Source organism: Malaclemys terrapin, chromosome 3 (genome assembly GCF_027887155.1).
Source record: "Malaclemys terrapin pileata isolate rMalTer1 chromosome 3, rMalTer1.hap1, whole genome shotgun sequence".
Taxonomy (NCBI): domain Eukaryota; kingdom Metazoa; phylum Chordata; order Testudines; family Emydidae; genus Malaclemys; species Malaclemys terrapin.
The window spans coordinates 12,172,761-12,198,219 of NC_071507.1; the positions used below are offsets into that span (position 1 = coordinate 12,172,761).

Here is a 25,459-nt window from a genome sequence, read left to right on the forward strand (position 1 = left end):
TAACTTTATAACTTCAAAACAAACAACTCACATATTGGGCCAGATCTTCACCTTGTGTAAATCAGCCTGCCTCAATAGGAGTCAATGCAGCTGCATTGATTGACACCACCCTTATTTTTTTGAAAAATGAAAATTAATTTTAACCCCAGGGACACATTTCCCATCAAGGGGAGTATTTTTCCAGGCTAATTATAAATTCCTGAGAACAGAGCAGGGAGTGAGGAATATACAGGGTTTGCAATCTGTTGCCCTACACTTCGCATAGTTATTTGCGCCAGTCCAAAGTGGATATTCTGTGTTGGTGGCGTTTAATACCCACTTTGCTCTGATATAAATGCCGACGCAAGGTGCAGGGAAAAGAGAGAATTGTGCTCACTGCCTCTTTTCCTAGAGCAGAGCAAGGCTGCACAGGGAATCACTGTGGAGCAACCAGCGGAGACACAGGCAGTGGAGAAAAGAGATCGGGCTGCAACAGGAGGCTTAAGAGGGGGAAGGTGGGAGGGGGAAAGGGGACAGCGGAGGGAGAGAGAGCGCAGTATAAAAGCATCACACCCACAGAGCTCACTCCTCTCCAAAGAGAAAGAGGGGGAGAGAAAGCTGGACTGGAAGAAGAGGAGGGCCAGCGGCTTGCAATCACACACACACACGGTGGCAGGAGAGAGTGAGAGGAGAGATGGAGCCAGGTATCCAGCGCGCAAGCAGAGCAGATCGCTAAAGCTCTCCAGTCCAGTCTCTCTGCTGCTGCGGCACCGGGAGTTTAGCTCCGAGGAGGAGGAGGGGACAGGCACCATCTACCCCGGATTAACCCAGCGGGGGAGAAATCAGCAGCGCCCGCCTGCCCACCGCTCGGCAGCGGGATGAAAGGGCAGCAGGAGCCCGCAGCAGCAGGAGGGCAAAGGGAAGTTGCCGCCGCCCTGCCGAGGAGATGAGTGTCCCCGAGGCTGCAGCCCGCAGCACCGGCAGGAAGAGGAGCGGGGCTCTAGCACCTCAAGCTCAGAGCTAACCTCAGCGCTGGGCGCGGAGGGGAGTCACCCCTGTCCGGGGCCGGCAGGGAGCCATTCGCCCTGGGAGCCGGCTGTCAGGCGCTGATCGGCAGGCAGAGGGCACGGGGCTAGCCCAGCCAGAGGCTGGGGGGAGAAAGCCGTGCCTAAGGGCGGCGTATAAGGGGGTCGGTAGGGCACTGCCTGGGAAGGGGGCGCAGCCCGTGGGGAAGACCGAGAGGTCGCGCAGCGGGTTCAGGGGCGTCCAGCCCGTGCAGTGTGAGGGCACCGGGGGACTAGGGCAGCCCGTGCAGTGAAGTGGGGCGGGGGGGGGGCTAGGGGCGCCCAGCCCCTGCAGTGTGAGGAGGGCAGGGGGCTAGGGCAGCCCGTGCAGTGAAGTGGGGCTAGGGGCGCCCCGCCCGTGCAGCGTGAGGGGGGCTAGGGAGACCCAAGCCCCGCAGCGGGGTGGGGAGGACAGCGCAGCAGCTCCCCTGCGCCGAGCCTGCAGCAATAGCCCCCGGCACTCGCCCGCGGTGTCCCGGCGCCGGCCCCAGCCATGTGAGGGAGCCCCGCGGCCGCTCCCCGTTCGCCTCCCCCTGGATGCGGAGCGCGGCCCGGGCTCCCGCCGGCTGCAGGCTGCCCCGCGCGCCTGGCTCCCCAGCCCCCCGCCCCGGAGACCCCCTGGCGAGCCCATGCGGACTCCGGAGCGCGGGGCTGCCAGCCGAGCCGCCGCCCCCTGCACCAGGCCCGGGCCCCGCGCCCTGCTGCCCCGCCGCCTGCTGCTGCCCCGGCGCCTCCCGGCCCGACGTGGCTCCGCCGTGGCCTGGCGGCGCCTCCGCCACCCCGGCCCGGCCCGACAGCGGGGCCGCTGCTCCGGCCGGGGCTGCTCCGGCGGCGGCGGCTCCTCCTCCTCCGCGGCTGCTGCCGCCGCTCCTGCGGGGCCCTAAAGCCGCCCGCTTCAAGAGGATGGTGCGGCTGGCGGCGGAGCTGCTGCTGTTACTGGGGCTCCTGCTGCTCACCTTGCACATCACCGTGCTGCGGGCCAAGCCCGACCCCGCGCCGGCCAACAGCACCCACGGCCAGCCGCAGGTGAGTCCCTCCCGGGGAGGTGCGCGCGGGGGGGGCGAGGCAGCGGCGTTTGCAGCCCTGGCGTGCGGCTCCGGCCCGGGGGTGGAGGGGGAGCCTGCTGGATGCGTTTGGGGGCGGGGCGTGGGTGGGCCGCCCCATTGCCTGACCCCCTCCTGAAGCCGGATTCCCCGCGAAGAGGCAGCCCTCGAAAAGTGCCCGCCTGGGTGGCAGGAAGCCGAGGCTGCACGATGCCCCCAGGGCCATGCTACACGTGCCGGGGTTGGGCCCCGGCCGGCCACACGCCCCCTTAAAGCCGCGTGTGCTGGTGTTGTTCACGTGCAGCGATGCCCCTAGGAACGGGGCGGGGGGAGAGGGAAGCTTGAATCCCCTCCTGCCTGGTTACCCCCACGCCCTATAAATGCCGCTGCCCTCAGGTGCCTGTCACGTCTCCGTCCGTACAGCGGAGGCGGCTTGTTTGAATTCGGGCGAAGTGGCAACCAGAGCCTCGTGTTTGTGCTGAGAAGGTGCGGATTCAGGCAAGCTCGGGGGCCGGCACCAGACCAAATGAGATGTGGGGGCGTCATGAAGCTACCAGGGCCAACTTGGGCTGAAATCTCTGCAACCGCATGCCCCCGTCTTCCCCACCCCATCTTTTCTCCTCCTTCCCAGCCGTCACCCTCCTGCTTGTCACAGCCATTCTCTCCCGACTTGCGACTTGTCCAGCGCTATTCCCAGACACGCTTTTATCAAACTCGGTTTTTAAACTGCTAGTTGCATTTATATTGCCTGGGGATGTGGGCGGGAGTGGGGTGGGGAGAAGTCGATAGAAGTAGCTCCCAGTTTGATTTCTCATATGATTTGGTAAAGTTGCAAGTATTTCAGAAACGTCTGGAGAGAGTTGCTGTACTTTTGCTGATTTATTAATGACATTTTTCATATAAATGATGAGAGCAGACCTCTCCATGTGCCAAGGCTCAAACGTGAGATGTGAGGAGTGGAAAAGACCCCAGTGAAAAACACCTAAAATAATTAAATTTCACCCTTCAGTGTAAATAACACTTTCTCTAGCCCAAGCTTCATGATTCTTTGCTGCTGATGGAAATAATTGTCATTTCAACAATAAAAGGACAAAATATGTGTGTAACACTAGTAACTTGGGACCAAAATGAGTGATGTCCCTGGAAACGATCTCAGTGAATTTTAGAGCACTGTTTCTTGTGCTTTCGTATTCTGTTGACTCTTCTTCTTAACAGTGTGTTACTGTTGCCAGCTATTTACAATGAGTTGAGACCAATAGTGGAAGATGTAAGATTAAATTGAATACATCTTAAATCTCTAATAAAGTGGGTTTTTATACTGATTGGTTAATTTTTTCTGTCTAAATGCAGGTATAGAAAAAGTGAAATATCTTATACATTGTGCAGAGAACTGACAGGAAATATATAACTAATAATAATAAATTTAGGTATAACTATATTAAAACCATTTCTTTCTTCTTCCTAGTTAATAGAGGACAGGGCTTCCTATTCAGCACTCCTTATTCCCCTTGGGTCCTTATTCTGTAATGCTCAATGTGAAATCACTAGCTTCAGTGGGTCTCTGCAAACATAGCAGTCCACCCATGCATTCTACATTGCAGGATCAGGCTGTTACTCAGAACATTTCCTGTTGAACTAAGTGGGAGTCAGAATTGAGCAAAGTGTCTTGAATAAGGTCCATGGTTGTATTCGGTCTTATACACTGAAATTTTATCACTAGACTGACATTCCAGTTTTTTAATATCTTTAAGATTTCTAGTAATAATATTTTGTAAATGATGCTTTCTTTCCGCATGGGTTCATGAAGCGCCTTAAAATTATATTTTGTGGAAAAGTAAATTTGGAGAGGTTTTTTTTTTTTTATGAGGTGTTTGCTATCATTAGAATTACCCTGTATATGCCTTTCCTGACAGGCTAATGAGGAAAACATCTGGGCAAATGGAAACCTTAGGTGATACCATTTCTCAAAGGAGTTCTTTTTAAAGTACTACACAGGGATAAGGGTGAAAGAAAGGAAAAGTCATCCTCTTCAGAAAATTGTAGTAAACGAGTATCTATTTAGTTGACCAGCTGCTGTTAAAATCTGTTGACTTCCAAGAAGTCCCTATATCCTGTTTTATAAAACTATCTGTTATAAAATAAGTCTGTGCCTTTAAGCACATGATGGGTTTAGCAGTTCAGTATTTTTCATAACGTTTTCCCATTTGTAGCATAAAACGTTTTATGTACTTCCCAACTGAATTGATTTTGCAGTTATGTATTTGGGAGAGCATCTCTGTAACAGACATTAAGGGCAGAGAGTATATCAGGCCGTGGTGAATATTTGAACAGATGGAAATTTATCTGTCTGTTGCTTTCATAACTTGCAGGGATTCATCCTCTAGCCAAAAAATATTGTAACCTGCTCTTTAAAAAATTGCATTTCAGAATGTTACTGGGCAGCTGTTTTCATACACGGTATTTTTATTCTTGAAAAGTTTGCTCTGGTATCAATTATTTTGTGCTGTTAAAGCACAAGATGTATGCTGCTCCCTCATTGAATTCCTATGTGAAAAGTGAATGTAGAAAGTAAAGAGAACCATAACAAATAGATCAGATGTTACAAATAAAAGGTAGTCAATCAGGTTGCTGTTAGTTTATAATTTTTTTTTTTCAACTGGTTGATAAAATCCATACATGATGTAACAGCGGTCAGCTTGATTATATGCATAGTTGTTTAGCTTGCTCAATATATACAGTTATCCAGGTTGTTCTGTGATCCTGTATAGTCAGGGGTTATGGAAAGGTGTTCTGAAATCATTCAGTGCTTACTCTTTCTTCTCTTATTGATTTTTGCTATTCTGTCTTTGCTGCTCTGCTAGTGCTGTGAAGAGAAAATAAAAGCTATTTAAGTAGTGGAGCTATATGATTAGATAAATTCTTCTTTTGATAAAATCTGTTGTATGCACGAACAACTTGCCATACCCAAGAAGGAACTTTCTGTGCCACAACCATTTTGAAATGTAACTGAGTAGGAAAATTGGCATCAAAACCTGCAGGTATACCAAAATGTTTAACACTTTAAACTCTGACCTAAATCTTTGGTATCACTAAGAGGGTAAATTAAAATGATATTGTCTACTTTGTTTATGACTAATATCTAAGATAGACTATGACACTTTGGAATGTCAGAACGATTTGAATGAGTCAGGTGAGCATAAATTTGACCCCATATGTGTGAGTGGGAATTCAGGACTAAAGGGAAATGATTCAGTACATTCTTACGTGCCTTTCCTGCATAAGGATGCCTTCTGAATCAGGCCCTATGGACTTCAAGTGTGGCTACAGATTTACAGACTATAAATGAAGGTATTTTATATTTATATGTAAAGGCCTTTTATTCAATCTCTTTGGGAGAATCTATTCCTTCCCTTACCCCTTGCTCTTTCAAATAACGGAAGAGATTCCAGCATTTTAGAAGTGAGGTTTTATGTCTGACTTCTTTTTGCCCTCCAATTAAGTTAACTCTCATCATTAATTAGGTTGGTAGATGAAAGAATTTCAGATAAAATTCTCACCCTAAAACAATTTGCTTCTCCCTCCATTCTTATTTTTACTCTTGCTGTTCTCCCTACATGTGTGTCCATTTCCCAGCCATCTGGTACGTGTTGTGCCTCTGTTGCTGACCACAATGCTCTGATAGCAGCAGCACTGGGGAGAAAACATTGATTCAACCCTAGTCATAGTCACTTCACTGCTCCTGCAAGGGATGTGCTATGTGTAGGAGCACAGGTGTTACTACTGCTGCAAAGAGACAATGGGCCTAACTCACCATTGTATTACTGTAGTTTTATGCCAGTTGGTTTATATTAACTGGAGAAACACACTGGTGATTCAAGCCCTCTTGTGTTCAGGGATGCACTCTTTTTATGGATTTATATTGTGCTTTCACTAACACTTAAGTGATTCATAGGTACAAATAGCTGATGAGTAGCTGTCAGAATTTTTCAAGCAAAGGTAGTTTCATCATACCAGAGACAGATGGGTTATAAGTATTTTATTCTATTCCCTAGCACACATTTTGCTGCTGCTAAACTTAGGACCCGATCCAGCAAAACCTTACTTCAGCGGATAGTTCTTATTTACGCAAGTATCCCCGTTGAAGTAATCTGAGCACTGTTTTACAGGACTGGCTCCCTATTGGCTCATGAATATTCTACAGCAAACTTGATGGAATACGGTGGCATGTTCCAATACCAGTTTCCTTTCCTGTTTCCTTTGGCAGTCCTTTAACATACAACTTATCCTACAACACATTATTAGAATTGCTGTAATTATTAACGGGTGTGTCCATAGATATATCTGCAAGACTGAGCTTGATAAATTTATGGAGGGGATGGTATGATGAGACTGCCTACAATGGCATATAGCCAATCTGTGACTGCTAGCAGCAAATATCTCCAATGGCCGGTAATGGAACACTAGATAGGGAGGGCACTGAGTTACTGCAGAGAATTCTTTCCCAGATATCTGCCTGGTGGGTCTTACCCATATGCTCAGGGTCTAACTGATTGCCATATTTGGCATTGGGAAGGAATTTTTCCCTGGGTCAGATTAGCAGAGACTCTAGGGGAGTTTTCACCTTCCTTTGCAGCCTGGGGCATGGGTCACTTGCAGGTTTAAACTAGTGTAAATGGTGAATTCTCTGTAATTTGAAGTCTTTAATCTGAGGACTTCAGTAACTCAACCAGAGATTAAGGGTGTATTTCAGGAGTGGTTGGGTGAGGTTCTGTGGCCTGTGATGTGCAGGACGTCAGACTAGATCATCATGATGGTCCCTTCTGGTCTATGTGACCGTGGTGCCTGGAGGGGCCATGCTCAGTCAAGGCAAACTGAAAATTATGGGATAGATGATTCCCAAAACTGGTGGTTTATTCTAATAATTAGATTCACCAAGCCAGCAACAAAATAGCTTCTACAACACCTTACTGGTTATGAAGAAACTAAAGCACAGATTTCCTGGGCTTCCTCCCAGATAGCCAAGTCAAATATGATGAGAATTACTTTCAATCTTGTTCACCATACATAAAGTTCTGCCAGTCTTAAGAGATCAGACACATCACCCACCAGATCCATGAGTTTTTACCCAAATATCCATGAGTTTTTACCCGATCTTACCCAAATACACGCTTATAGCCGATTCTTATAAACTAAACTAAGATTTACCTAAAAAGAGAAGAGAGAGAGTATTGTGGTTAAAAGATTGTTATATATACAGCTATGGAGAAAGTTCTTAGGTCAGTTTCATAACAGAGATGGTGAGATTGCTAATTTGTAGAAAGTATTACCAGAATCAGTTCCATAGGTTATAGTCCAGTGGTTCTCAAACTTTTGTACGGTGACCCCTTTCACATAGCAAGCTTCCAAGTGTGACCCCCCCCCCAATAAATTAAAAACACTTTTTATATATTTAACACCATTATAAATGCTGGAGGCAAAGCAGGGTTTGAGGTGGAGGCTGACAGCTCGCGACCCCCCCCCCATCTAATAACCTAACGAACCCTTGAAGGGTCCCGACCCTCAGTTTGAGACCCCCTGGCATAAGGGGTCAGCAGGGGAGGAGGAAGAGTTCTTAAAATGTTGGTGTGTTCTCTGCTGTCTGTTTCAGCTCTTTATAATGTGTATGTAAGCATGCAACTGGAAGGGATAGCTCAGTGGTTTGAGCATTGGCCTGCTAAACCCAGGGTTGTGAGCCCAATCCTTGAGGGGACCACTTAGGCATCGGGGCAAAAATCAGTATTTGGTGCTGCTAGTAAAGGCAGGGGGCTGAACTCAATGACCTTTCAAAGGTCCTTTCCAGTTCTATGAGATTGGTATTTCTCCATATATTGTCGTTTTTACTACTCTTTAGAAATATTTAATCAAAATGCAACAAGATATCCATTCAGATACACAGTAACATACCACAAAATTCTTCAATTGCTCTATCAATCTAAACAGGATTGCTGTGTATTTTTGGAGACTTTTAGGTGAGTTTTTCAAAGATGGCTGGGGATTTGAACCATAATTCCTATTAAATTTTAAAGAGGATTGGGCATCCAAATCATATAGGCAACTTTGAAAATCTTAGTGTTAGATTTTTCCATTGATGGCTTCCAGACAGCCATTGGCCTGTTAAATAAAATGAGTGACAAGCAAGCACTCATCATAAGTGATTTTAAGGCACTAAATCGTGACCTGCTCGATCAACAGTTTTAACACAACACAAATTACTTTTACTAGGCAGTTGGTTTATGAATGAAAGTAGATGATACTTTAAAGACTGAAATCTCTTAATGAAGATATGTGACTTCTTTCTAGTGGACATTGTTCACCTTAAAGCATATGGATTTGACTTGTGCTGTTTGACAATGACCGGCAAATTGCTATCTGTTTACAGAGGGCTTTTTCTATTCTATATAGGTTCTTATACTCGCTCTAATCACCGTAGTATCTGAGTGCCTTCCAGTAGTGCCTGAAGCAACATGACTGACTTCTGTCATGTGTGGTTCATTCTCTCATCCTCTCCACTTGCAAGTGGAGTGTACGTTTGTTTGTTTGTTTAGGTTGGGATTTTTAGTTTTTGTTTAAGAGTACATGCTGCTCTGTGTGTGTTAGGGAAGGCAGATTGAAGGAACGTACCCTACACTTGGAGGAGGCAGTGAGGTTTGTGAGGGTCCTTAGTTTCTGTGGGAGTTTGATGCGCAGATTCGGACTGGCCCTCAGATTGTGTCTCCTGCACAGATGAGCATTATCCATCTGATAGTGTTCCATTGTGCTGGAAGAGTGGAGTTGTTGACCCTGGTCTTCATCCTGGAGCTTTAGGTGATTTGTTAGATATGCCACCTTCAAGATAAATACTGAGACCTTGAACTTGATTTGATACTCTTGGGAAGTTAGTGTAGAGAGCGGGGACAGGTTTGACATGCTTGCCATAGCTTGTGTTGCTGAGGAGATGTGCTATGATGCTCTGTATTAGCTGGAGTTTCCGAAGAGCTGATGTCTTCATGCCCAGGTATAGCACAATATTTTATTCCAGGTAAGGAAGGTGAATATAACCAAGGCTAGGGTCAGTGTCTGCCAGAATAGGACAATCTCCTAGTCAACCTATGATGACCGGAAGTGTTGATTGTGAATGCTGCTTTGTAGAGAGTTTAGCATCAGCTAGGAATTGTGAGCACTCCTGAACTACAGGCAGAATTGACTAACTCTGGATGCATATCATCAGCCAAAGGAGGCTGCACCATGCAATTTTTTTTCCCAAGTGTTTTCCTCTGCCCACCAACATAACCTTTGTCTGGTTCACATTCCGCTTCAGTCAGTTGCCCTTTGTCCATGAGCTGATCTCACCCAACCACTTGGCCATCTTGGTGGTAGTTGCATGGTCATATATGTGGTGAAAGATTAAGTAGAGCTGCATTGTCTGCATAGTACTGGCATTTCAGTCAATATCATCTTGCCAGTTGATTTACTGGCTGCATGTAGATGTTGAAATATAACCAGAGAAAGAACTGGTCTTTTTGGAACTCCACAAGCGCGGGCTAAATCTTGCCATCCGTACTCAAGTTAGTGATCACTTATTCTCAGGAGCAAATGGGACTACTGGAAAGTACCTACCAGCACCAGTAAGGATTCCACAGCCTAGCCCAAAGAATTTTGTGAGCCCATCTGAACTCTGAAAGATAGTTGATGTACTTGTACAGCAATCTTTAAACTTTATTTTTAAAGTATTAATGCCAGAACCTTGGACTTCCTTGGGAATTGAGGGCCCTCAACACCATGTAGGGTCAGACCATTGCTTTTTCTTGTTTACTACATTTAACATACTAAGAATATTGAAGAATGATCACTAGATTAACTAGAACTGTGAAGTGGTTTTTATACAAAGAAAAAGCTTTTTACAGCAGTCCCTTGGAAAGTTTATCTCACTTGATGAAGTATATATACCTCAGTCATGCAAAGAGAAATAACGACTTGTCAATTCTTTCTTTAAGCAAAGTAATTTAGCTTTTTTAGCTTATAAAACATTGTAAGCAAGTTTAATATTCCTGGTGGTTTTCCAGAATAGTTTTGCCAGTGCAATTCATTTCTAAGTTTAAGAAATCCTGTAGTTCTGTTCTTGGGACAACTTTGAAGAGAGAAATAGCTGGCAATGGAGCAAATAAAGACAAGCCCTTATACAGAATCTTCACCAGTTTAACTTAAATCAGTTTTTAAAAATGAATTTAGTTAAACCAGTGCAAACCCTTGTGTAAATGCTCTAATAGGTTTAAACCTGGCATATGTGGATTTAAGCAGCATCTGTACGTTACAGGCATGCTTGGTGCCAGCTGACTCCATAGAAAACCGATTTAAACACCAAAAGTGAAATCCTGGCTCTACTGAATTAAATGAAAAGTTTTATCATTGATTTCAGTGGGGTAGGAGTTCATCCGAAGTTGCTCTGCTTTAACAATCGTTTAAAAACCACACCTTTAGTTAAACCAGTGCAACTTTGTGTGTAGACAAAATCAGCTGGGAGCGTGATTATGCCATTGCATCAAATACCAGCTTACTTCAAGCTAACCAAGAGACTGCCCATGAAGTGTCTCACTTTATACTGATTTTTTTTTTTTTTTTTAAGTGAACAAACATGGGCTTGGAAGAAACCATCACATTCACTTTCATTGAAGCTGTGACATCAGCAAGAATTTAAACAAGAGGTTCTAGAGCTAGAAAGGTAATATTAAAATACTTTGCTCTTCAAAAGGCATTTCCGATATGAAGATCTCAGGTTTTGTTTTTTTTTTTAAAAAAGGTCTAACTAAGCCTCACCTGATCCACATACCTTATATCCTAGAGATAGATTCATCTACCAGTGGAAAGTATCTGTAGTGGGATATGGCAACTGTTTTTAGGACCATGCAACACTCCAACAGTTTAGAATGGGAAGTTATCAAAGAATACTATATCCAATTGAAGCTACAGAGGGCAATGTGAGGTAGGCAGAATGTGATTTCTTGAGCTGGAATGTGGCCAGGACACTAAGATAAACACCCCACTCTTGTCAACCCTCCCTCCAACTCTGCTCTTACCTGTGTCCCGAGATTTACCATGAGATACTCCGTTACCATTGCTGGTCCGGCTTTTGGCTTTCCCTGTCATTAGAAGATCACACCTTCGGTTATAGGGACTTCAGTTCCACTCTGAAGCACTGGTTCAGTAATTAAGAAATGGGAAAGATAATCCAAAACAGGAAGGTATAGTACTTCCCACGTGCCCCCCCCCACCACCACCACCACCACCACCACTTTTTGAAAGAAACAGACTTGAATCTTCTGAAACTAGTTTAAGAAAGACTTTTAAAGTGTTGTAGCATCAGGGTTATCTGAATGAAGGAGAAGAATCAACTTAGCTTACAATCCTGTAGTCCATCCAGAGCCCTCGTATGGCAGGCAGTGCCTGTTTCCATAGGGCCAGCCCTAAAGCCCAATGAAGTATTTTGGAAGGTTTTCCATTAATTTCTGTGGGCTTTGAGCTTATCTTCTAGGACTTGCTACAGCACAGCAGCATTCAAAAACAACAACACAAAAGTTGGTGTTGGTCCTGCTTTGAGCAGGGGATTGGACTAGATGACCTCCTGAGGTCTCTTCCAACCCTAATATTCTATGATTCTAAGCCACAAAACAAAAACATACTTTCTCTTTCCATTTCCCGGAGGCTACATCTACACTTGGAGCCAGGGATGTTATTCCCAGATGGCGTAGATTTACCAGCATTGGCTCTGCTTGATCAAGTGCGCTAAATGTAGTAGTGTACTCAAGCCAATGTGCTACAAGTCGTTAATGCCACAGTAGCAGTGTCAGTGAAGAGCAGCGGCACGGGCTAGCCACCCCAAGTACATACCCATTGGGGTCAGGTGGGTTGCACTCGGGGCAACTAGCCCATGCCACCACTCCCACTGCCCGTGCTACCACAGTTATACTACTATTTTTAACATGCTAGCTTGAATGGTGCCAGTGCAAGTACATCCGTGCAAAGTAGGAATTACACCACTAGCTCCAACTGCCGGCATACCCCTAGTCTCTCTCAAATATATCTTTCTTCATCTGCGCTAATGGGGGAAGGGAAACTCGCTACAATGTTTCTAGGCCATGTAAATATTGTTAGGTGACCAGTGGTGTGTGACATGAGTGGTTGGGCTGAATCCAATTTCCCAGAGGGTAAATGTTCACAATACAGACCACTCTGTCAGTTGGCACTAATTGCCACCGTCAACAAGGGTGACAATGAGAGGCCAAGGATTGGCTTTTCTGTATCAGTGCACTTTTGTGGTATTTTTTTGGAGTAGGGTTTGTATTGCAAGCTCCTGTTCTATGGATAAACAGTTGTCTTCATTCTTCATGGCTGATAGTCTAGTACCAGCCATGAGCACTAAATTGACTGTTGAAAATTAAAAAAAAAAAAAAAACACTTCATCAGTGCACAAAGATCAATCTTTTAAAAAAAAAAATAAATTGTGATGGGTCCCAATACTTTCAAAGCTAATCTAATATTTTGCTTTTGCTACAGCATAATAGAGCATGTGGATTCTCAACCAAAAAATGCATTTTTAAACTATTAACTATTAGGTTTTTTAAATGTTTCTTTTGAAAACTTAAGGGAAACAAAGCAAAAAATGTTACCTCGTTTACAATATTGGTTTACCATCTTCATGTTTCTGTCTGTTTTCTTTCATGTTCAGTTGTCTTCAGTCATTGTGTTTTGATTTGATAAAATAGGGCAACCATTGTACTTTTTTCCTCTTAATGTTTGGTTGTCATTGTTTGTAATGTGGCCCCTGGGGACTCTGGAGACCAATGTTTTGTTTTGTTCATCCTTCACCATTACTTTGTATGTTTTTTTGCATTACCAATTTTGATTGGATAGTTTAGTCGTATGGGGGATTTTTTTCCAAATTCAAATTTTGGTTTTGAAGATTTTTACTAACAACTCAGTGACAAATTAAAAAGAAAAATAAGTCTAACTCAAACTGAAAATTCCTTTTTTTTTAAATATATTTTAATTTTATTTTTCAACCAGCTCAGTACCAACAAGTTAACTGAGGACTTATCACAGGGAATTAGCTCTTCCAATGACATCATGTGTCCTGTTACACAGATGAAGGGCAATGTATAAATAGATTCGAAAAATAATGGCTAGCTCCACAGTGACGTTCTCTAATCTCTTTTTGAGGTGGGTACGCCTAATTATTTTTCAGTAAGCAACCTCTTTCTTTCATGCAGGATCATGAACTTTGTTCTCAAGCTCCTTTAATTTGGTTTGCAAAAGTTAGCTATTCTACCTAAATAACATTATTTCAAGGTTTTATTAACTGGGCTTTTGCTCAGTCTCACGTTTGCTATTCCTTCTTATCCTCTTGGACTTATCTGTAGCAGTTGACTATATCTACCACCTTTCTTCACTATTTCTGCTCAGCTTTTGGGTAGTCAGGATTTTACATGTTTGCCTCTTATCTACAAGTACCTGGTGTCTACTCTGAATGTTGGGTAAGCTTGATAAGTCTTGCTCATATAACTTAACTGCTATTGCAGTGTAGTTGTAGCCTTGTTGGTCCCAGGATATTAGAGAGACAAGGTGGGTGAGGTAATATCTTTTGTTGGACCAACTTCTGTTGGTGAGAGAGACCAGCTTTCGAGACACACAGAGGTTCCTGAAGAAGAGCTCTGTGTGTCACAAAAGTTTGTCTCTGACCAACAGAAGTTGATCCAATAAAAGAGATTACCCCAGCCACCTTGTCTCTTTTAGCTGCTATTGTCAGTCAGGATTCAGTCTTGGCCTCGTCATTGTTCTCTTTCTTCTTGGTGAATGGCAGATAGAGATGAACGACAGATCTGTTTAAGTATCTCTACCTGCTCTTCATTTTCAAATTATTTGGTGCCCAAAATATCACATGCTGGATGCACCAGGATTCTGTCATGACTAACGTGGCCAAAATGGAAATCTTTCTATTGACCATGAACAGTATTATTTCCTTTCCCTAGATTCCACTTCATTGAATGAATAATACAGCCTGCAGTAGTTGTATCATTCATGGATCTGTCCATCCTTTTCAGTAGCAATCTTTTGTTTCTTAATCACACAATTTATGGTCTCTCTGATATCATTTACTCATTATTTCTAAAATAGAATTTTTGAACTTTCTTTGCTCTTCTTTACCACCATGTTGGTTCATGCACCAATTTTCTGTTGCACTGGTTATTGTCAAACTCATTGCTTCCTTTGAAAAAACAAAAAGATTTAAAAATTGCTGTACCTCTAGTTTTTTCAGTGTTTTGTACGGTCACATTACTTTATGTCCTTATTTACACTGACTGCCCATGAAAGTGAGAATCCAGGTTGAAGTTCTGCTGATGATCTTTGTGATTGCAGAGACCGCAACTCTATTTTACATTAGGGAGCTGATTTCAGTGTACTCCCATGGTGGTTTGAATATGCATATCATGACCTGCTACTAGATAATCTACATCTACCACTTGCATATTAAACACACCAAGCTTTTCAACACCTTGCTCCATTCTGGAATTCTTTTACCACAGAGAAATCTGGTTAACCAGCCCAATTGCTATTTTAAATATAAACTTAAGTATTTAACATTTGAGCTTTTGTCTTAATTTTAAGCACTTGTACTAAATGTATATATTTATCAATAAATTGGTGTGAAAAATTCCAGAATGAAAATATTATTCAAAAGTCTGAAAACTTCCTGTGTTTTGTGTTCTACCATCATGAAATTTAAGTACACAAATAACATGAGGTATACAATTTTCAACTATAGATTTAATAATGAATATGATTGACAGATTAATCTAGAAGTATGATGTTAGTATCTTGGCAGACTGCAGAGCAAATATAACTTTTGATGTAACAAGAACATAATGAAAATTGTGGTATGAGTATATATTTTATACATTTCCCCTGGGGAAAGAAAAGAGGAAAAATAAACTGACATTCAGACCAGACATTCAAAATTCTCTGGATAGTTAAATGTGTTATTTTATATATTACAATTTCTCATTGTTTTCTTAGTTTGAAAAAAGTTATTAGAATACAACTAATGGTAGGAAATAATTTTATTGTTATGGTTTAATACAGCACCTAGGAAAGGCTTTGGACTGTGAGGAAACTAAAGAAAACATTCTGCTTAGAAAATATCAGTTTACCCCTTTACCTGTGTAGCCTTTGATATCAGTGCTCAGATACTACAATGCCAGGTGCCAGTAGGAGTACTAGATACAACCCCCCGTAAGGGCGTTGATTGCTTTCCCTCTCTTAACAGTAGAGTTTCTGACAGAGTACAGCCCTGTTCTTAGTAACGACTACTTAAGTCCCAAGCCAATGTCCAGTGAAGCCAATAGAAAGGTTCCCATTGTCTTCAGTGAGTGTAGCATGGCCCTTTTAAAGCCCCATGCTCACTTATGTGCTATGTAAGATAACAAACCATGAGCCAAGCCCCACAAAATCATGAGGGGTTTTTTTTTGTTTGTTTGTTTTTTGTGTTTTTTTTTTTTTTTTTTTTTTTTTAAACTAAATTTGAGATCCTTTTTATGTGCATGATGGGTTTTTGAGCCTTTAGGCCATACTCTGGTGACATTTTTGAGCGTCTCAGCAATCACGTGGGCTAGAAACCTAAAACTGAAAATATCGTGTAAGAACTTGCTTCCAAGAGCTGGTGCTTAAAGAGCAGAAACTCTAAGATGAAGAGGAAGTAACAAACAGAGAGGTACTAGAGTGGAAGGAAGAGTAAAGAGGACACTTTGCTAACGCAGTCATATAGGATACTAACAATACCATTTGAGGATAGTGACTCAGGTTTAGTTCTTCTCTCCCCTTCTCTCTCTCTCCCACCCCCCTCAAAAAAGTCAGATCATTGGCAAATTCACTTTAACATGGACCAGTAATGGAAATGAATATTAATATTAAAACTGGATTCAATACAGTGCATGCATTCTTGTATGTATAAGCAGGGGAATATCAAGTAGGAGCAGGGAGGTTATATTACTTTGGTATTTGGCGCTGGTGTAACCACCAGCGTAATATTGTGGCCAATTTTGGCATCCACAATTCAAGAAGAATGTTGAAAAATTAGACAGGGCTCAGAGAAGAGTCACAAGAATGATTAAAGAATTGAAAAACATGACTTATAATGAAAGGATCAAGGAGCTCAATCTATTTATCTTTTCAAAGAGAAGGTTAAGGGGTGAACCGATTGCAGTTTAAGAACCTACAGGGGGACAGAAATTTGATAATAGAGGGCTCTTGGGTCTAGCCGACAAAGGTTGGAAGTTTAAGCTAACCACATTCAGACTAGAAATAAGGTGCAAATGTTTAATGGTGAGTTAATAGTAATTAACCATTGAAACAACTTACCATGGATTCTCCATCACTGGAAATTTTTAAATCAAGATGGATGTTTGTTTAAAAGATATGCTCTAGTTCAGCCACAGCTATTGGATTTAAAGCAAGAATTTATTCAGAGAAGTCCAATGGCCTGTATTATGTAGGTGGTCAAACTAGATAATCGCAATGATACCTTCTGGCCTTATCTACCAATCACACATCAGCTGTGTAAGGATAGGACACTATCAAGTGTATTCCTCTGATGAGATCTAGTTTGAAATGACAGAGACAGCTTGTTGGGCTAATGCTCTTGTGGGGGTTCCAGATTCAAAGCTTGTGAAATTTCAGTAAGCACTGTGGGGCTGAAACAGATAATAGTTTCTGGATTCTGAAAAATACATAAAAATAATGAGCCAGATTCTCACATCTGATCTGGCTCCTGGGCACTGCTGAGGTGGTGCAAAGGAAGCAAAATCTGTAATTAGCAAGCAGAGACCTCTACTGGCAGGGGGAGCTCTTAGCTTGCATAAAGCAGATGTCTCCTGCCTACTCTCCACCACAACACAGAGTGACGGACAGAGCTCTGTTTCACAAATTCTCAGGTAGCATAAGGTTCTTTAGGAACTACAGTAGAAACTCAGTTACGAACATCAGAGTTACGAGTTGACTGGTCAACCACACACCTCATTTGGAACCAGAAGTACACAATCAGGCAAAAAAGCAAATACTATACAGTACTGTATTAAACATAAACTACTAAAAATAAAGGGAAAGCAGCATTTTTCTTCTGAATAGTAAAGTTTCAAAGCTGTATTAAGTCAATGTTCAGTTGTAAACTTTCAAAAGAACAACCGTAAGGTTTTGTATAGAGTTACGAATGTTTCAGAGTTACGAACAACCTCCATTCCCGAGGTTCTGACGTTCTACTCTATATGCTGCTGGGTTAAACAAGAGCAGCCCCATGGCTGCTCTAACTCATGCTGAGGCTGAGCCAACCAACAATTTATTTGAAGAATAATGCTTTCTTATGGTAGTCAAGCAATATAAGCGTGGTAGCAGACAACCCATTTGTCATGTTTACATTCTAAGGGACTTCACTTTTTCAATCTGGGCTAGAATATTGAACGTTGAGGTGTCGGCCTCAAAAAAAATTCTGGACTAGGTTCCTGGACTGAGATACATTTGGAATTAGTATCTGTCCTATTCAGGTTCCTGTACAGCCCATATCACGGTAGTAATCTGTCACCAGTCCCTTCCCTCTACACATACACCCATTTTTTGGCAACTGTGAGTTCTGTCATACTGCCATGGGGGGAGAAGGGAAGGAATCCTCTGTCTGTACCATCCACTCCTCTGCTGAAGATGCATAGAAAATTCCTGACCCTGTGTTAACCAAAAACCTATTGTCTTTTTGCCTTGTTAAGAGGAAAGAGCTCTGTTAAGAGGGCACAAAACAGCCACAGCCTGACCAAAATAAATGTAAAATGTATTACATTGCTCGTTCGAAGAACTGTTCTACCATTTGGTTAGGAATATTCCTCTGTGCATTAAGAGGTTAATTTTCAGCCTGATGCATTGGATTTAGCTGTTCATCATACTAATGGTTAAATTCTGTATGTATCCTTGAAAATGTATCCTGTTCGTGGGCCAGAGTCTCATGTCACCTGTGTAATATTATTGGGATCCACCAGACAGCACAATTAAAGATAGTCCTAAAGTTCTGCTTAACAATGTGAAAAAGAACTAGATCTCGGTACAAAGGCATGTCAGTTGTGGTGTGGTTCTTTTATAAATTGAGCACACCACCAATAAAGTTGGCGGTATGCACTAGTGTCTTTGTCTGAAATCAGTCTTAATCCATAGCTGATGCCTACAGATACAGCTACTCAAGCAAAACCAAAAGTGCTAGTACGTGGCGTCAAAAACATTACAAGTTACCCCAGTGCAAAAACAGAATGATTCCGCTGAAATCAACAGGAGTTACATTGGATTAATATAGGTGCAACAGAGCATAATTTGAGTCTTTAGCTTTGCCTGTGAGTTACAGCAATGCAATTTTATTAAATCAATTTAAAGTTGATCTAGTTACAGCACAAACCACTAATACAGACATGGTTACATCAATTTAAACCTCACTTAGATCAATTCAATTTGTCAATATATTACACAGAGCTATTCTGAGTTGATTAAAGATAATATCTTTGATAGTTCGAGTTCTTTAATTTCCACTTTTACTTTTTGAATACACCATTTTCATTTAACAGATATTTTTCAAACCATGGACCAGTCTACTAAGAGGCCGTCCTTAAGAAAACTACGATCTCCTGTATGGGTGCATGCATACGTGCGCTCATGAAGGTTGCGACCCATCTGGGTTTTACCCAGACATTCCAGTTTTTGGCTTCTGTGTCTGGGTCCCCTTTAGGGTTGCCAGGTTGTGACGAGCTGGGACTGTTCTTAATGTGGTCTTTGAATGCTGAGTGTTGGCTGGGAAGGCAGGGGAGTGTGGCTAGGGTGGTCTGCATGGGGGGGATGGGAGACTGGCTGAGGGAAGATCCCTGGGCATGTAACATGAGAACCCAGGAAGGGGTTAGAGGCCAGGTGACACCTTTGCCCGGGAAACTGAACAAAGGGTGGGGGGAGAGTTTCAGAGCGGGCTGGTGGAATGGCTGGGAGGCAGACTGGGCTATGACCTCCCAAGGGGGCTGTGGTGCCCTGGGACCCCAAGATGGACCTAACTGAGGGGGTCCTGTTGTCTGTGCCTGCAAGATCTGTCTTGGACTGTGTCCCTGTTGTCTAAATAAACCTTCCGCTTTACTGGCTGGCTGAGAGTCATGGTGAATCGCAGGAAGCCGGGGGTGCAGGGCCTTGTGTCCCCCCACACTCCGTGACATAGGTGATGGGGTTTTCGACTGGAAAACCTGTTCGAAAAGGGGATCTGGCAACCTTAAATGGCACTCGAACCAAAATTCTGGTTACCACGGGATGCGGGGAGGTACCAGGTCATTAACCCATGCCAGCTCCTGCTCAGCTGGGGCCGCCTCCTACATGCAGGCAGGCTCCTTGAGACAACCTAGCAAGCGACAGGGTGGGGGAAAGGAGCAAATGATGGGGGTGGGGCGGGGCCTTGAGGGAAGAGGCGTGGCAGAGGGCAGTGCCTCAGAGTCCAGTTACCAGCAGTTAGAAAGGTGACACTCATGTTTTCAGGGCTGGGGAGAGAATTAAATCAAGATGGAAGCCATAACGTTAGTAACAAGGTATTCAGGGATTAACCATCTGTCAGAGAAGAGTGTATAAGGCAAATATCCATTACCAAAGGTATGTCTTCACTGCAAAGAAAAACCCATGACCCTGAGTCTCCAAGCCCGAGTCAGGTGATTTGGGTTTGTGGGGCTCAGGGGCTCAGGGCTAAAAAGAGCAGTGTAGATGTTCCCGCTTGTGCCAGAACATGGGCTCCGAGACCTATAAAATCGGGACATCTGATCACCCTACTGAATACATACACTGATATTTTTAGCTCTGCAAACTGAGCCTGAGTCAATTGACCTGGGCTCTGAAACATGGCACTGCAGGTTTTTCTTTGCAGTGTAGACAGTAAACCACAGAAATGTAGCCCCAGGTTACTATACAGTGATTACGGAATTATTTTATTGGTCGGGCCTTGATTTTACTGGCCTACATCCTTCAATTCTATATCAAATGTATCCCTTAGATTACATCTGATTCACTTACCTTGTATTTCCTGTGCAAGAGACTAAAATAATTCAGCAATACTACAGCAATGAAAGCCTTTTATAATTTCCCGTTTTTAAGATGACTATAGCATCTGCAAATGTTAGTCTCCTGAGAGTAGCCCAGTAACTAAGATGGATTACATTTCTTATTATATGAAGATGTGATGTAGATGTTGGTGGCATTATGTGTAACTGATTTTAAGATTGGTTTGGACTTAAGAGTTCTGTCAATGTTCACTACACAGATCAGACAGTAACAAAATAGTTAATGATTCATGGGACATGAATGCTGCCATTTCACTTTACCCATGCCCTTCAAATATTTATTTTAAATCTTTTTTTTTTTTTTAATGTTGTTTTCTTGAAACCAGTCAGATTCAAGTGTTAAGCCTAGCTAAAATATAATTCAGTTAGTTCAGTAAAATAGTTATGTATAGTAGAAGCCTTATGGACTATAGCTAGAATGCACGGAGTGTTTGAAAACCTGTAACCACAGTGATATTTTTATAAAGGAATGTTCACCTCAGGGGATTTTTTAAAGGTGTTCTGTTCCCCCCCCAAGTTACAGCTTCACAGTATTGTACGTGATGTCCTATAAAGAAGATATATGTCGTGACTGAGCTTTGAAAAAGGGCCATGGTGCCTATTCCATTTAAAGGGAATGAAGTCAAGCAGTAAATTTGCTGGTCGCCCTTTTCATATTGACTGCATCTCAGCCAGCAGTTGGTCTTTGATGTTGTAACAATAGAGAAGAGGCAGAGGAGGAGGATTATGACCTCCATAACATTGAAACAAGTCTGCATTCACTACAATTGTTATAGATGACAATCCATGTATATCACAGGTCTGTACCATACGCTCCATCTTAACTGTGTAGGGGAAAGAAGTGTAGCATCTTGGGACAAGTAAGTAGTTTGCAGTTTCTCTATTGTCAGAACTACCTTTTCATCATTTCCACCTCTCTCTGGGCTTTAAATATTTCTTTTTTCTTCCTTTTATTCTCTCCTATAACCTAAAGCAGGGGTGGGAAAACTACGGCCCGTGGGCCACGTCTGGCCTGTCAGACCTCTTAATCCAGCCCTCGAGCTCCTGATGAGGAACATGGTTGGGGGTTTGCCCCACTCCAGTGCTCCAGCAAGGGAGCGGGGTCAGGGGCTTGCCCCGCTCTGCGCATGCCGTGGCTCCGCACAGCTCCTGGAAGCAGCGGCATGTCCCTACTCCAGCTCCTACGCATTGGGGCAGCCAGGGGTCTCCACACGCTACCCCCACCCCAAGCGCCAGCTCTGCAGCTCCCGTTGGCCAGAAACCGCAGCCAATGGGAGCTGCAGGGGCAGCGCCTGCGGACGTAGCAGCGCGCAGAGCTGCCTGGCCGCCTCCGCATAGGAGATGGACATGCCACTGTTTCCGGGAGCTGCTTGAAGTAAGTGCCGCCCAGAGCCTGCACGCCTGACTTTCTCCTGAGCCCCAATCCCCTGCCACAGCCCTGATCCCCCTCCCACCCTCCAAACCCCTCAGTCCCAGCCCGGAGCACCCTCCTGCACTCCAAGTCCCTTATCCCCAGTCCCACCATGGAGCCAGCACCCCCAGCTGGAGCCCTCACCCCTCCCAGACCCCAACCCCAATTTCATGAGCATTCATGGCCTGCCATACAATTTCCATACCTAGATGTGGCCATCAGGCCACAAGATTTGCCCACCCCTGCCCTAAAGGAGGTGCATATGTCCAAGGAAAACTGTTATTGTCCCATTTTCCTTTACCGGGGAAGAATTGGGCTAGCTCATAACAGATGGCCACAGAAGGGGTAAGCTTCCCTCAGTCTAGAACTTAAACTTGAACTTTTATACTTGTGAAGAAAATCATCCAAATGGAAAGTGAGGGTAGTCAATGAATTGGCGTCTGCCCGAGTCTTCAAATAGACTGAAGCAATAACTCTAAAAGAAAGAGGTCCAACATTTCATTTACATCAACGGGATGTTAACTGTGAAGCTTACAGACAATTTATCAGCATTTATCAGGTGCAGAAGAGAGGGTCAGGCACATTATGAAGATATGCACAATGAGAAATAGCATCCAATATTGGTATGAATGGGTAAAACTTGAATTGTGGGCAGAGCTTGAGGAAATACGTCTGAATTATATACATTTGTTTCTCCCCCAATCTGACCCCTTTTCCTTCTGCCTGATGTAGGAGAGAATATTTTCTTTCTAGTGCAGTGTCTTGTCTTCAGATGGCCCAACTAGTACAATGTTAGGATGATCAGCAATGGAACTGTTAGTGTTGACATTTAGGTTTCTGTAATTAGGTTTCAGAATTAACACTCAGAAGTTCACAACCCCCAGAGCTATTACTTCAGTAAATCTATTTGCAGGTTCAGGAAGATAACACTGAATTTGTATACACTTGGAAGCTTGTTCCTTGGCCTAGGATTGAAGAATTTAATTTTTTTTTTTTAATTGAAGTTTGGATTTTGAAGTACACTTTGCAGGTACAAAAATCTGGCAAATCATCTAGCTGCAGAATCATTGAAAACAGAGTCCTGGTCATCATAAAAGTATTGCCCTTGCCACGCCTTTAAAAACAAACAAACCATGAGCCAAGCCCCACAAAATCATGAGGGTTGTTTTGTTTTTGTTTTTGTTTTTTAAACTAAATTTGAGATCCTTTTTATGTGCATGATGGGTTTTGAGCCTAAAGGCTCATACTCTGGTGCCATTTTTGAGCGTCTCAGCAATCACGTGGGCTAGAAACCTAAAACTGAAAATCTCGTGTAAGAACTTGCTTCCAGGAGCTGGTGCTTAAAGAAAAAAAGGAGTTGGCAACAGATTTGTTTTTCATACAAGCGTTAGTATTCTAGCACAGTGGTCACCAATCCTGTAGACTCTCCCAGGCAATTGCAATCTCCAGTGCAGTGGGGCGGCTGCTAAGGCAGGCTCCCTGCCTGCCCCAGCCTCACGCCATTCCCAGAAGTAGCCAGCATGTCCCCCTGTCCCCAGGAGAGTGGGGGCAGAGGTCTCCGGGCACTGCTCCTGCCTGCAAGCACCTCCCCCGCAGCTCCCATTGGACAGGAGCGGCGTGGGGCCAGGGCAGGCAGCGAACCTGCCTTAGCCCTGCTGCACCTCCGACCGGGAGCCGAAGTAAGTGCCGCCTGGCAGGATCCTGCACCCCAACCCCACCTCCCGGAGCCAGTGCCCCATACCCTATTCTGCCCCAGCTCGGAGCCCCCTCCTGCACCCAAACTTCCTCCCAGAGCTTGCACCTCTCACCCCCTCCTGCATCCCAACCCCCTGTCCCAGGCTCAACCTGCAGCCCTCTCCCACACTTCAAACCCCTCAGCCCCAGCACAGAGCCCACATCGCCTCCCGAACCCCAACCCCCTGCACCAGCCCGGTGAAAGTGAGTTTGTGTGGGGGAGAGCGAGCAACAGAGAGATGGCGGGGGATGGAGTGAGCAGGGGAAGGGGCGGGGTCAATCCTGGGTTGCCCTTAAATTCAGAAAGTGATCTTGGGCATAAAATGTTTGGAGACCACTGTTCTAGCATGTAGAGCGATAGACATAGAAACCAAACTTTTGGTGTCTGCCATGGGTGTCCGCAACATTTGCTTCCGGATGAGTATCTGGAATTACATTTATAAACATGAATACAAGCAAAAAATATTTGGATCCAGACCCCAAGCACAAAGTTAACAGAACTGCCTTAGCTGAGCATGTGGGGATACTCCTTGAAAAGCAGAATCCCAGCTGATTTAGAGCCAGTTACATTGGGTTTACTCCACCCATTTCCAGCTGCCCTAGCATAGAGCACAATCCTGAATTGCTCTAAAGGGAGGGAGGGGTGCATGGAAGTATGGCTCACTTGAGCATCTAGCCTTTGGCCTGGGGATAGACTCGGCAGCATCCTGGGTGTACTACCTGGAGCTCAGTTAGTTCTAATTGGTCTTATAAAATAATGGACACACCCTTCAATGCTTTCAGTAATTAATAAATAAGTAAGTCTTTACGTGTAAGAAGTGAGTAGGGCTACTCAAGTGATCTTGGTCTCTTTGCATGATTAAGTGTTGGAGGACTGGACCCCTTCTGCTTGTGGAGATTATAAATAATGTGTAGTTAATACTATAATTGGGGTTACATACAGAGTAATATTATAATCCCACTCTTGTTTGCATGTATACTTGCTCACATCTTTCTGACAAAGATCTTCATTTGTGTGTGGTCTCAGCCTGAAGAGAATTAAAAAAAAAAAAATTCAGTCTTCCGACAGTATTTGTGTAAGGGGCAACATATTCCTTCAGTTTAAAACCTTTTCCTCTTAGTAATGGTTCAGAGGACTGAATTCTCAGTTGGCACATGACTGCACCTCGACAATGAATAGTCTCTGCCAAATTTGGAAAGCCGTTATTCAATAAAAGTTGATAAACAATTGGGTGAAATTACAATGGTTGGTGAATGCCATCAGCTGGAAACATAACTATTGCTCATGTCCCAATTTTTGACCTCTTTTGCAAATACGATCACTCATTCATATGGGATTTTTTGCATCCCTTTGGTTGAGTTGACTGGTTCATTTTACAGAATTTCCAAAGTTGCTGGGAGAACTTGGGGACTTTACCTGCAAGTTGGCCTCATGATCCACCTGGCTAGTAAAATGAAGGGATGAGGTAATGGCCAAGATCCTCTTCTACTTCCAGACCATGCCCAGTGCAGCTCAGTAGGGACATATGAAAGTGGTGCTTATGCTTATCTGATCTTGGGCTGGTTTCTGATCCGTAATTTAGAGCCACCGAAAGGCAGCTTTAAATTGCATCAATAGTTCCAAAGGTCAACCAGTCTGGCAGCTGGGGACCAGCAGGGGGTAGGGGGCATAGCTGGGGCAGCACCGGAGCTGCAACACTAACTCTGCATCACTGTGAGGATGCCCTGATCCTGGAGAGAGCCTCATGTGGCTGCAGCACAGGTGTCTTGTACTCAGAAGACCTGGGCTATAGATGGAGATACTAACACTGCCCCAACATCTCTCAAATGAGCAGTCATTAAGCCTGATCATTAACTTGTCCTATCTCTAGCTGCCCGTCTAGTCCAGGCTGCTGAGCGGGCAGGAGTGCCAGGATAAGATGCTATCGAGTCACTAGGTTTCTTGTTGATGTGGTGGATGGTCCCCTGGTTATGTTCCGCAAAGGTCAGGTGACCATACATCTGTCAGCCACAACTACCTCTGACCACCAGGCTTTGTTGACTCAGCTGTGG

General features: G+C 43.9%; 1 protein-coding gene across 1 annotated transcript in view; it reads left to right on the top strand.

Annotated features, from left to right (window-relative positions):
* Nucleotides 1-333: 333 nt before the first annotated feature.
* Nucleotides 334-25,459, top strand: part of ISM1 (isthmin 1) — a 58,550-nt gene continuing 33,424 nt past the window's right edge. Inside the window, exon 1 of the mRNA XM_054024440.1 lies at nucleotides 334-2,069. Coding sequence (XP_053880415.1) covers nucleotides 1,581-2,069 — 489 coding nt within the window. The 5' untranslated portion in view covers nucleotides 334-1,580. The remainder of the gene's footprint in view (nucleotides 2,070-25,459) is intronic.